Source organism: Scyliorhinus canicula, chromosome 7 (genome assembly GCF_902713615.1).
Source record: "Scyliorhinus canicula chromosome 7, sScyCan1.1, whole genome shotgun sequence".
In the NCBI taxonomy this organism is placed as follows: Eukaryota; Metazoa; Chordata; class Chondrichthyes; order Carcharhiniformes; family Scyliorhinidae; genus Scyliorhinus; species Scyliorhinus canicula.
In genome coordinates this window covers 189,870,962-189,885,143 of record NC_052152.1, presented here as the reverse complement: position 1 = coordinate 189,885,143, position 14,182 = coordinate 189,870,962, and the positions used below count along the sequence as shown (strand labels likewise).

Here is a 14,182-nt window from a genome sequence, read left to right as displayed (position 1 = left end):
GCCCCCTCCGGGAGGCCGACCATCCTCAGGTTGTTCCTGCGGGCTCTATTCTCCAGCTCCTCCACTCTGTCTTGCAGTCTTCTCTGCCGCTCCTTCAGCCCATCAACTTCTAGCGCCGCAACCGTCTGCGCATCTGCCTGCTCCTCCACCACCTCTCCCAGCTCCTTAACTTTAACATCTTGCGCATCCAGCCTCTGGTTCAGCTGATCCACTGCCTTCTGGATTGGGTCCAAGCTGTCCCGCTTCAGGGCTTCAAAACTGGACTTCATTACCTGGAGCATGTTATCCAGCGCCTGCTGGATTGCTGAGTCCGGGGTCCGTGTGTCCGCCATCTTAGGTTCCAGGTCAGTTTCTTCAACTCCTTGTCTCTGTCCCTTTTTCTCTCTCTTCTGCCTCCTGGACTCCCGCTGTTCCATGTGCCGCAGCCCGCTCCTCCGCACTTTCCCTGCCGCCTTCCTTCAGCTCCGTGGTCCTGCTATCGCGGGGAATCAGCCCCTAAACGCCTGCTGGAGTGAGAGCCCGTCGAATGTGCGGCTCACTCGGACATCGCCGCCACCGGATCAGTTTCTTATGCAGCACTTTGTCAGATGCCTTCTGGAAGTCTAGATATACCACATCCATAGGTTTCCTATTATCCACCTTGCTGGTTATATCCTCAAAGAACTCGAGCAATTTCATAAATCCATGCTGACAATGGTGGATTCAGCTTTGTCTTTCCAAAGGTTCAGTTATCTACTCCTCAAATGATTGATTCCAGCAACTTTCCCACCACAGAGGTCAAGCTAACTGGTCTATGGTTTTTTTTAATATACATTTTCTTGAGGTATTTTTTGGTTTGACAGCGACAACAAAATTAACAATATACATGAATCTATAAACATAGTGCAAAAGCCGTCTTCCTCCTTCACAGGCCCCACCTTTATTACCACCTACTCTAAGCTAAACTAACCCCCCCCCCCCCCCCCCCCCCCCCCCCCCTTCCTGCTGACGATTAATTTTCCGCAAAGAAGTCGCCACCTCCGGGCGAACTCTAACATTGACCCTCTCAAGGCGAACCTGATTTTCTCCAAACGGAGAAAGCTAGCCATGTCCGATAGCCAGGTCTCCGACTTTGGGGGCTTTGAGTCCCTCGAGCTAATAATATCAGTCTCCGGGCTACCAGGGAAGCAAAGGCCAGAACGTCTGCCTCTTTCTCCTCCTGGATTCCCGGATCTTCCGACACCCCGAAAATCGCCACCTCTGGACTTGGTGCCACCCTTGTTTTTAACACCGTGGACATGACATCTGCAAACCCGTGCCAGAATCCCCTAAGCTTTGGACATGTCCAGAACATGTAGACATGGTTCGCTGGCCTTCCCACACACTTTGCACACCTATCTTCTACCCCAAAGAATCTGCTCATCCGGGCCACTGTCATGTGAGCCCAGTGAACGACCTTGAATTGTATCAGGCTGAGCCTGGCACATGTTGTTGACATGTTGACTCTACTCACCGCATCCACCCATAGACCATCCTCTATCTCTCCTCCCAACTCCTCTTCCCACTTGCACTTCAGCTCCCCAGTCTGCATCTCCTCTGACCCCATAAGTTCCTTGTAAATGTCAGAGACCCTCCCTTCTTCCACACACGCTCTGGAAACTATCCTGTCCTGCATCCCCCTTGGTGGTAGGAGCGGGATGGTTGAAACCTGCCTGCGTAGGATGTCCTGCATCTGCAGGTACCTGAATTTGTTTCCCCTCGCCAATCCAAATTTCTCCTCCAGCTCCCTCAAGCTAGGAAAGCTCCCCTCTCTATGAACATATCCCCCATTCTCTCAATCCCTGCTCTCTGCCATCTCCGAAACAACCCCCGTCCATCCTTCCCGGGGCAAACCAGTGATTATTACAAAATGTTCTCTCCGCTCCCACATGCCTCTTCCATTGCCCCCAGACTCTCAGGGCCGCCACCACCACGTGGCTGGTGGAGTACCATGCCGGTGGGAACGGCAGGGGCGCTGTTATTAACAGCGCTAAGCTGGTGCCCTTGCATGAAGCCGTCTCCATACGCTCTCATGCCCCCCCCCCCCCCCCCCCCCACCCACCTCCACCACCCACTTCCTGATCATGACTATATTCGTCGCCCAATAGTAGTTACTGAAGTTTGGCAGCGCCAGCCCGCCCTCTCAGGCATCGCTCAAGCATCCCACTCCTTACTTGCGGGGTCTTGCCCGGCCATACAAAGCCAGTGATCACTTTGTCGACCCGTTTAAAAAAGGACCATGGAATAAAGATGGGGAGACACCGGAACATAAACAGGAATCTCGGGAAGCTTTTGGCACCAGTGTTTATATTTTCTACTAGTTTCTTTCCGTACTTCATCTTACCTCTTCTGACTTAATTTTTAATAGCCTTTTGCTGAACCTTAAAGTTCTCCCAATCCTCCAGTTTAGCTGTATGGCATGCACTAGTTCCAGTACTTCCTTGTTTAGCCATCAAATGTTTTTCTTCCTTTTACATTTCCTCTTCCTCTCAGGAATATATTTTAATTTGGAGCTATTTAATATTTCCCTGAACATCTGCCCTTGTTCCTCAACTGGCCTACCCTCAATTATTTGTGCCAAGTCCTTGGGCCAACTCTTTCCTCAGGCCTGTATAATTACCGCTGCCCAATACTAAAACTCTAGTATGGTACTCCATCTTCTCTCGCTCAATCTGAATTTTATATTCAAGCATGCTGTGGCCACTCTTTCCGAGAGGATCCTTAATGACAAGACTATTTATCAATCCTTCTTCGTTACGTAATACTAAGTCTAGAATAGCCTGCTCCTTGGTTGGCTCCATAATATATTGCCCAAAGAAACAATCCCTCATACACTCTACAAAATCTCCCTCGAGGCTACCCCTGCCAATTTGATTGTCAATATGCGTGTTAAAATCACCCATGATTACTCTTGTGCCCTTCTCATAAGCCCTGATTTATACTATGCCCCACTTTGGAAGTATTGCTCAGGGGCCTGTAAATTACTCCTACCAAGAGGTTTTTGCCCTTTTTTAAATTTCCACCCAGATCGATTCAATATTATGGCCCTTAGTGCCAATATCATTTATTAATACAGCCTTGATATCATCTTTAACCAATAAAGTTACTCCACCTCCTGTTCCATCCTGTCTATCCTTTTGGAATACTGGGTACCCTTAGACATTCAACTCCCAGTCCTGGGCCTCCTGCAAACATGTTTCGGTAATCCCCACCAAATCATACCCATTTGTCTCCAATTATGCCATCAGCTCATTGACCTTATTCTGAATACTGCGTGCATTTAGGTACAAGGTTTTTAAATATGTCCTACTGATTTGTCTTTCCTTTGCAAGATTTTCTTGTGCACTACGCTTTTCATACATTCTGACCTTTATTTATCTCTGATAACACTCAGCCTCATCCCCAACTTTCACTCCCACAGTCACCGTACGTGATTTTCTTTATGCTTCCCTTCCCCTCCGTAGTGGTTAGACTGGCCCTGCTTATTAACCTCTATCTTCTCCTACTGACCTGTTGCCTTGGTTCCCATTAACCATTATATTTCTTATAGTTTTACACCCCACCCCCTCCTCATTTGCTAGTTTAAAGTCCTTGTAACCGCCCACCCTATTTATCCTTTGTGCTAGAACACTGGTCGAAGATTGGTTCAGGTGGAGACCATAGCAACAGTACAGATCCCTCCTGCCCTATTACTGATGCCACTGCCCCATGAAATAGAACCCCTCTTTCTCCTTTAACCACGTGTTTACTTCCCTGATTTTCTCATCCCTATGCCAATTTGCACATGGCTCAGGTAATAATCCAGAGATTATAACCCTTGAGCACCTGTTTTTTTAAACTTTTGTTCCTAGTTCCTGATATTCCCCGAACAGGTCCTTTTCCCTAGATTTGCCCTTTTTCCTAGACTTGTCTATGTTGTTTGTCCCAACGTGGACTACAACAACTGAATCTTCACCCTCCCTGTCCAATATCTTTTCAAGCCGATTAGATGTCCCTCACCCTGGCACCGGGCAGACAAAATACCATGTGGGACTTTCGGTCCTGCTTACTAAGAATGCTATCAGTTCTCCGAATTATAGAATTCCCAACAACTACCGCTTGTCTTTTTGCATCCCCTGCTTAGATGGCCTCCTGTAAAACCTATGTTCACCTTGCTGCTGGCTTCCAGGGTCTTAATGCAAACATTTTGGAACTTCCTAAATTAAATTATCATGCTGTAATTACACCCTTGTGCCGGTAAAAGTGATGAAATACAACCACCCAGAAGAACATGTAATTATAGTGCGGCATATTTCCCTCATAAATGATGACATAGGAATTTATAATGGAGACGTATCTTTTTTTTAAAAGAGTGACAAAATTAAGCCTGTGCTCTCCCCACTTTAGAGCCCTGCTTTACCTGAAGATGACAAGCAGAAAACTGGGATTTCACTAGCTCACTAGCAGCCTTTAAAATCTGTTTTTTAAAACTTAATCCAAAGTCTTGGTGCTTGTAATATTGGATTTAGTTTTCTCTTTTGTAAACTGGTCAATATTTTAATGCACTGAAAACCTGGAAGGCAGTCTGCTAACTTAAAGACTTAAAACTGTGTATTTTTAGTTTAAAAGCTACTCTGGCAAATATCTATGTCAAACCAAGCAAAATGTTCGTTAACTTTTAAGTTATGATCACTATATTGCTGTGCAATAATAGTAGACAAAATATTACTATTTCTAGATGTATAATTTCACTAACTTTGCAATGATGCTGAATGAACTGGATGAAGAAATGAAGAAAGATTTTGCTCCAACTGATTGTCGTTTTCGACCAGATATCCGAGCTATGGAAAATGGAAACATGGGTATGTGCATAAATCTAAAATTGGTGCTTACCAGGGATAGAATTTATTTGGTTAACTACTTTGTTTTGAGAGTTCATGCTAATTTGTTTCGACAAACTATTCTAATATACAATCCTAAAACCGATCAAATAGTCTAATTAATATTATAGAAAGTGTTAAGCTGTTTAGATTGTCTGTTATTACTGCATAATCTAAGGTTACTGCATGATGTAAGATTAATGTAGATCTAGCATCTTGATCGTAATCAAACATATATTTTGAAATTAGGCCCAGCAAAAGCTTCGGGGGTAAGTGTATATGGTAATCCTGTGCTAAATTGCAAACTTAATTAATGCTTGTGATACTCATGCCAACATGCTAATACAAAGATAAATCTCTCACGAGCAATTTTCTACAGCTCAACTTCAACATAATGTGTAATTGTGTATTTGACAGATTTTGCAGGTGCAGAGAAAGAAAGATTAGAAGAAAAACAACGAGCTTCTCGAAAAGAGAGATCCAAAAATGAAGAGGAATGGAGAACCAGGTTAGTTTGTTCCCAGTTTACTCATCCCAGAAGAAGCATGAATTTAAAAACTTAAGAACCTTTGGGCTCAATAGCTTTTTCCTTTGCTCAATAAGTCTGTGATTAATGCAAGGTCAGATTTATCTTGTGTTCCTAACTCATTTAGAACAAGCTAACTCATTTAGAACAAGCTATGTTGCCAGTCTTTTATTAAAACCTTCAATTCTGATTCTTGCCAGAAACTGTGATTTTTCTCCTGAATCCATTTGTTCTGCCTTTTCCAGCAGCTGTACTGATAATTGTTGCCACAAATTAATCACTTTCAGTATGAGAATTTCTTTTGAGACTTCCTTTTTTCTTTCTTAACTTGCTAATTTTTGTGCTGTAAAACATTTGAACCCTGCTCTAGCTAGAATGAAAATAATCTTGAAAACTTGCAAATATGCCTAAAAATAGTGTAAACCGGCAGACATTGAAATGCGTATTTCAGTTCTTTGCAATGAATGAATGTTTAATCCTTGCATTATGAAGTCTGTTATTTATAGTTTTATGTATTGAAGTATACCTTCATGTCAATTCATTATTTAACAAAAGATGAATAAATTTGAAATACACATTGGTCAACATGGAGAGAGGCTTTTAGCATATCAGGGTTGCACTTGTAATCAAATTAAGGGATAAGTAATAGATATTCTAACACAAATGCCATCTGTAGGTTTAGTTCGGTAAAGCTCTACTTCCTGAACTCTGGCTTGATCGGGATGAATCAGTAACTAATAGAAGGGCAAATTGAATTTGCCGAAGGACTTTCATAATGAGTCAAAAGGAATAAAAATACACCAAAACATTGATTCAATTTGCTCAGAAATGTTTTTTTAAATGTTTGTCTATAAAGTTCTGATTAATATTTTTCTTAATTTCTTAATTTTTTTTTACAGGTGGTTCCGACAGGATGTCAATCAACACACACGAACAACAGACTGGATTTATACAGGGAAGTACTGGGAAAGAAATTACGAAGATTGCCCTGATATTTACTGAGGATTTTTATTCTCTAAAGTATTGTTGAATGTCGATCAAAGACTTTAACATTTCTACTACTTCTAAATCTTCTACCCTAGTTTTGTCTGTTTTGCTTTTATTTTGTTTAACTTACACTGATGTCAGTCCCAGAATCTCTAACTATAATGTTTATGTGCAATAACCGAAAAGAGGTTTTGGAAAATGTCTCTTGGCTGTTCATATACAAATAATACATTGCTTGAATTGTTTTGCTAGCATTTCTAATCTGACATAATTGGGTGCTACTTCTGAGATTCAAGTTTTAGAGTAGAAATGTTCATTCCCCGCCTCCCACATCCCCACTCCCCCAGATGGCTAATTAAATTGATCCACTGTGCAACTGAGCCATGCAGAGCGGGGTGGGGAGCTGGGGGGAATCCAGATATGATCCATGAGCTAGCTAATTTCAGCCAGGATATGGGCACAATAAAGGGTTGTTTCATTCCTAATTTAGGTAGGGATAAACTGCCACGGGGTGGTATGGACAGGGCTGCTGAGGGGATCACACCCCTGATATTATCCAGTGGCCCTTGTTGGTTGAAATGTTCATGTGTAAACGATGGGTGAAGACTACATTGGATGCAAATGTGAAGCTGCTTATGGTGAAATATCCTGCAGACAGTCACTACAAAGGCTCACAGTGAATAATGGTGACTTGGATGGTGTACCAGAAATCAGCCGGTACACATGGAATTATATAGAAGGGTGCCTTCAAGAGAGAAACGGAGGGAACTTGGCAAGATAAAAGAAGAAATAGTTTTTTTTTTATAAAGATGCTTTATTAGTGGTTATGACTTGAAAACTAGGTACTTGGTGTTTTCAATGGTTAATCAAAATAAAATCAATATACGTAGGTATGAATAAAGGTTCCAATTCCACTAGAATGGTGTATAAACATGAACTTTGTATTGCTTTTTCCTTTGTTGTTTCCCAAGAAATTGAATTTCACATCAGTGAGGAAGTGTTGAACTGTACATGAAACGGTTGCAATTTAATAAAGATTTTAGTAAAAGTGTTGGGAGTGGGGAAAGGAGTTGACTCCGAAAAGTTAGAGCTCCCCAGTAACCAGACTATTGTACTAAATCTTGCTAGATGCTTTTCAATGAACCTAGAAATTGGTGAAGGTAATTGAAATACATACAGCTGTTAAACAGCCCTATAACCGTAACAATTCAGTGGTGTTGCACACCTTAATGTCAAAAGATCTTTTATGAAACGGGCCTTTTGTTGATTTAATTTTTGCTGCGAAAATGAATAAATTTTCTCACTTCAGATTTGGTGTTGCTTCTTTAAAATTTAGACTTTTAATCTTATGTGTGTTCCTTACCTGAAGTATTGCTCTCGAGGTGAATGCATTTTTTGGCTGCCTAGAACAGAACTTCATGTAATGGACTTCTGTTATTGGTAATAGTTATCTTTGGCAATGTATCAGCACATCAGTGAGGGAATGTTTTTTTTTACAAGTCTTCAAAGGTTTGAGTTCAAAGAGTACAAATATCAGTAGCCCAGTATCTCGATCCATTCCCTTTATTTCACTCCCCAACAATATCCTCCCTCTCTGTGAGAGTGGTCATTTGTTTTACCAATAGTTGTTTTGCGATAATACACTCTCATGCATGTTTTGAATGTCCCCAGATGTGTACTGTTATGAAAATGTAACATTGCCACAAGCTGCTTGCATCATTGTTTAAGTGAAGATTTGCAAATCAAAAAACAAAAAAAAGTGTATCTGATTATTTTATTGCCAAAGTGATCTTTATTTTATGTGCTTGTGTGTAGATGTTCTGAAGCCATAATGTTAAAATGTTATTTCAACTTGAATTTACAGATACAATTTTGTGGAATAGAGAATCAAATTGTACGAAGATAAAATATAGTTTCACTGGGCTTGAAATTATGGGAACTTTTGCTAATAAATTAGTGAATTGTATTTACTATTAATTGTTGTGGATGAATCAGCAGGCAGAAACTTAAGGACAGCAGTAGCACCCCGCATAGATGAGAGGTAACTGTTGTCTGTTCCTGTAAATAATACTCAATTATCATTTTTTGCAGAGATCACTTTCCAATGTTTCCTTGTTCAGCTCCTCTAAAAATTGACATTTTCTTGTTCACGTTGGGGAGAAAAAAATCTAAAGCATTAGATCATCTCAAATATGATCAGACATTTATAAAATATTTTGAGAACTTGGAAATACTAAAGTTTCAGCTTCCCAAGAGGAATACTGAAGTAGTTGCAGGGATTTACGACATGGTAAAGTACAACTTTGTAGAAACAGGTCTTTGGACACAATTGTCTGGGGAGATGTACATACAGAAACATTTACAGATAGATATATGCACCGACTTAAGATGTCGTGGGTGTAACCTAATCAGTTCTTGATAATATTTGTGCTCTCCAAGTTGTAAAGGAAATTTCCAGCCAGTGAATTTGGTGTTGTACTCGATTGTTCTGTTGATGGGATTGAGGTATACTCAATACCATTATAAATTGGTCCAGCTGCTGATTTATTTTCAGCAGTCTTCTATATTCACTTGTATTGTGCTGGACAACATAACTAAATGACGTTCTACAGTTTAATTGATAATATTTTTAATAGCTAGCATTGCAATTTTTACTTTTCACAGCACAGTTATCAAAAACTATGCAAATGTCAGATGCATACTGCTTCCAGAAAAATCACAGCAGTTCATATTAACACATCACTTTTAGTGTCCCCAGGATTTCCTTCACCTGTATTGTTTTTCCTCCAGTGCTAAGTTTGTAATGCATGAAACGCAGATGTTTATGCAGATCGTGTAGAATTTGGTGAAGTGAAATGTGTCATTATTTGACTGTAAGCAAGTGAGAAATGAGAATACAGAGGTTTCTACCTGTTCAGTTGGGGTTTGGAAAGAAAACAGTGATATATTTAAAGAGACCATATTTATTTTTGCTATTATACGGGCTGAAATTTAAAACTACCAAATGTATAATATCGACTGTTTTGTGTTTCCTTAAATACCTCTAATAATTTTGGCTAAACATTTTCAAATATTACAGAAAGTGGTCTTCGGATTTGTGGTACAGATGTAAAAGAATATAACTTGATGAGACGTGGTATTAAAGATTACCTAAAGCGGTAGAGGAAATTTGATTTTTGGTAGTTATTAACTACAACCTAAGTACAAATGTTTCTTGAAAAGAATACTGCCTCTTTTCAAATTAAACTTGTCCAGTTTTTACTTTATATCCAGTTTGCATTGTGATTCACTCCAAAACTGTCACTACCTGAATTATGTTTATGACTTTTTTTGTATGGATAATGATGTTTAATAAAACACTATTTCAAGTAAAACCGAAATCTGACCCATCTTCCATGCTCCATAAAATTGATACACTTCCAAATTTTAAATACATGTAAATTATTGGCGTCTCTATATGGTATTACTTGAAACAAAATAATGTAATTTTAACTCACTTGACTAGGGATAATTTGAACCGTTATTGATTTTTTTTTAAAGTGAAATTCTTTTTTGCTATCTAGTTTACAACCAAATAATCTCATACACTATGATTTATATTCAATATTGATTTTGCCTTTCTGACTAGCTGCTTCTCAGTTGAATTGTTAGAGTTATTTGCTTTACTTTGTTGCATGAAGAGTTCAGTTCATAAAACACAAACACTTATGTAAAATTGACTTATTTTTATAATATTTAAATGTCAAGGCCCATTAATGAAGCTTCAAATCAGTTGTAATATTTTTTTCAGAAGAGTCTGCATAATTCTAAATTAATGTATGTTAAAGTCAAAATGTATAAATATTTACTTAAAAATAAAACTTTTTTGAAGTGTGTTAGTTTTTGTGTATTGACTAGTGGATCTTTTGTAGCGATGAGATAAAGAAAGGTGTGCAGCATTTAAGCACATTTTCTTTTTCCCTCTTTTAAAAAAAGTAAATTTAGAGTACCCAATTATTTTTTCCAATTAAGGGGCAATTTAACGTGGCCAATCCACCTACCCTGCACATCTTTTGGGTTGTGGGGGCGAAACCCAAACACGGGGAGAATGTGTAAACTCCACACGAACAGTGACCCAGGGCTGGGATTCGAACCCAGGTCCTCAGTGCCGCAGGCAACAATGCTAACCACTGTGCCACCATGCTGCCCTGATTTAAACACATTTCACTACCTCGGGATTTCAAATTTGCAAAGTTTTCCCCGGAGTACAAAAAGTGTTTCGTTGTGACTCGACATGCACCTGATCGGGATCGCCATTTAAAATGCCTCCTCCAAATACAAGGGCCAGTGGAATTACCAATAATGTGGACATGCATTGGCATGTGGTGCCATGACATTGATCTTATAGACCAATGTTCCAGGTGAACGCACTGACTTTCTGAATTTGTGGAAATGCCATTTGGAAATGACGGAACCCGAACCGGAGATGAAAATTCAGCTCAGTGAGTGCAAACTTGGTGTTCAGGTGAAGTAGGGTTAGAGATAATTGGACCAGGGCATGCAGATGTAATTCAGCCCTCATTTTAAAGTCATTCATTCTGACCACGCTTTAATACATTGACTACTATGTATAGGTAAATAGAAGAACTTAGATAAATTTGGGAAGTAAAGGAATAGAGTTGGTTAGGAACAGAGGGGTTTCTTAACAGTACAGCCTGAGGCATTAAGAGACACTGATCCGAGGTGCTAGATGCCACCACGAAGAGAAGATTGTTACATTGTCAAAAGTTGACAATGAAACTTTCAACCCCCCGCCCCCTGTGGCGATTCCAATTACGTAAATCGTCGTGCTTGTACCCTCCCCTGTGGCGGGCCACGTTTACTGCTGTTGAACGTCAGGAACTTGATAAATTAGGGGTGGGATTCTCCGTTTCTGAGACTAAGTGTTGAAGCCAATAGAGAATCCCTGGACTTTTATGACAAAAAAAATCGCACCGCACTGGACCGACTCTGTTACCGTTGAGGGGCTAGCACCGGCGCCACGTGGAACACAATCGATTCCAATGTAAAACGGTGCGGGATTTTCCGGGTCCTTGATCGACACTCGGGAGGCTGACAAGTTGTAGCCGCACATACACATTATACTCCCCACACCCACGTATCCCAGCCAAAAAGGTGGCACTGGAACGTACCCATAGATCTGATGTCGTCTGGGGCCAGAAGGCACCCAGGGGGACACCTATATTATCCGTGGCACCAGGTTCAAAACAGGCTGTTAGTGGTGTGCGCAGCTGCATGGCTGCTTTACCGGGTGTGGCAATGGTGCTCCATGCCTGTCCACCCCGACCCCGCAGCCCACCGAGCCAACCCCCACTACTCCCCCAGCCCCGGCCAGCGGCACAACTGTCAGCAAACTATGGTGATGTTGGACATCTTCCGTACCCCTCTCTCCCTCAGCAGCCACCACACTGGCTTCACGATTTTTAATAGCACAAGTGAACTGCGCCGTCGGGAACTTGGCCCCATTGGAGGTGGAGAATCACGGAGGCCCTGGAGAGTACCGGCTGGGCCCGCTAATGATAGGCAAACGGTGTCTACTGTATGTGCAGAGTGAAACGCATTGTCGCCGTTTTCGAGGTGACACGAGAATCATGTTTTGGCTTCAAATCGGCGCCGGCCGTGATTTTCATATTGGAAGCTATTCTCCACCCAGTGTCATTTCCCAATTTCACCACCGGCTAATGGAGAATCTCGCCCTAGATCTCGTTATTGTGGTCACATACCAGAATGAATCCCCATGTCAAAAATACTTTTTTGGCTCGCAGAAAAATACATTTCACTGTGCCTCGGAACACGTGACCAACAAATCTAATCCAAATTTAAATCCCGCATGGGAAGGGGCGGTGGGGGAACCCTCGATGCACAAGCTCCGTATGGGGGGTGGGGTGGGGCTGGTGGTGCGAGGCAGCACAAACGGAAAGTAGTACATAAGTATATGGGGAGGAGGTGAGAAAACCGGCCTCTTGTTTGGAATTTGAGCATTCTTCCACAGCTGAGACTCTTCAGCATCAGCTCCATTGACATGCTTGAAGTTTGGCTTCTCAAGCAATTATGCCCACTCGACCATGTTTCATAGCTGGTTCCTCAGGGCAAGGACTTCCCACAGTGGACGTGGCTGATGCCTGTAGAGCGGCCTGAGACTCCAGCTGGGAGATGGTATTACGAGGCTCATGTCACAACCCAGATTTTGGTAGAGCACGCCATTGGGATATTTTCTGACTGCTGTCGATTGCTACTGAATTTTTAACCTTTTGGGCACAGACTGCAAATTTAGCTGTGTTTTATGGGGCTGTGGAACAATTGGATGGCTGGTCGAGTTGGAGCATCCCTTTATGAGAGGTGGGCATGGAACAGTCACTGAGAGAGGCACTCTGAACCCCTTGGATTGTAATTATTCAGGTTTAACGAAGCACCTATGAACAACGGCTCTCTGGATCGCCTGCATGCAGTAACCCTCATGGCTCTAACCATTTTGAAGTACATTTCAGGTTAATACCTGCGCCTGAGCTGACAGCACAGGATGTAGTTGAGTGGCTGAAGGTGTCGCTACTCGGACATAAGGGGCGAAATTCTCCGCAGACCGTCGTAACGCCGATTTCCGGCGAGCAAAATTGGTGTGGATGACTCCGGCGTCGGGGCCTTTTAGGCTGCTATTCTCTGTTCCCGGAGGGGCCAGCATAGGACCGACGCGATACGCGTCATTTTAATGCGCCCCAGAAGTGGCGCATCGGGCGACATCATCAACGGCGCCCGGCGAGCCAGGAAATAAATAGCGCTTTCGCCCACCCCCCGCAAGATCTACGGTCATGGCGTCTCGGAGATCTGCTCCCAGATTTCAGGACCGCGACCTGGAAGCGCTCCTGGACGCTGTAGAGGCCAGGAGGGAGGACCTCTACCCCCGAGATGGGCGCAGGCTCGCCCCGCGACTCCGAAGTCGCCTGTGGAGGGATGTCTCTGACGTTGTCAGTTCGGCGGGTATCACCCCAAGGACAGGCACACAGTGCCACAAGAAAATCAACAACCTCGTCAGAGCAGCCAGGGTGAGTCCCCTCCCCGTGACATTGAAAACCAAACCTGACCTTCAGTCTGAACTTGACCCTGACCTTCAGTCTGAACTTGACCCTGACCTTCATTCTGAACTTGACCTTGACCTTCATTCTGAACTTGACCCTGACCTTCATTCTGAACTTGACCCTGACCTTCAGTCTGAACTTGACCTTGAACCTGACCTTCATTCTGAACTTGACCTTGAACCTGACCTTCATTCTGGACTTGACCTTAAACCTGACCTTCATTCTGAACTTGACCTTGAACCTGACCTTCATTCTGAACTTGACCTGGAACCTGACCTTCAGTCTGAACTTGACCTTGAACCTGACCTTCAGTCTGAACTTGACCCTGACCTTCATTCTGAACTTGACCTTGAACCTGGCCTTCATTCTGAACTTGACCTTGAACCTGACCTTCAGTCTGAACTTGACCTTGAACCTGACCTTCATTCTGAACTTGACCTTGAACCTGACCTTCCGTCTGACCTTGACCCTGACCTTCAGCCTGAACTTGACCTTGACCCTGACCTTCATTTTGACCTTGACCCTGACCTTCATTCTGAACTTGACCTTGAACCTGACCTTCATTCTGAACTTGACCTTGAACCTGACCTTCAGCCTGAACTTGACCCTGACCTTCATTCTGAACTTGACCTTGACCCTGACCTTCATTCTGAACTTGACCTTGACCCTGACCTTCATTC

At 42.4% G+C, this 14,182-nt stretch overlaps 1 protein-coding gene across 6 annotated transcripts in view; it reads left to right on the top strand.

The window, feature by feature from the left end:
- osbpl2b (oxysterol binding protein-like 2b) overlaps positions 1–10,268 on the top strand; it is a 132,603-nt gene extending 122,335 nt beyond the window's left edge. For all 6 annotated transcript variants that reach the window (XM_038803524.1, XM_038803528.1, XM_038803522.1 and 3 more), the window contains 3 exons: positions 4,736–4,859; positions 5,295–5,385; positions 6,303–10,268. In XM_038803524.1, coding sequence (XP_038659452.1) covers positions 4,736–4,859; positions 5,295–5,385; positions 6,303–6,405 — 318 coding nt within the window. In that variant the 3' untranslated portion in view covers positions 6,406–10,268. The remainder of the gene's footprint in view (positions 1–4,735; positions 4,860–5,294; positions 5,386–6,302) is intronic.
- Positions 10,269–14,182: the final 3,914 nt, after the last annotated feature.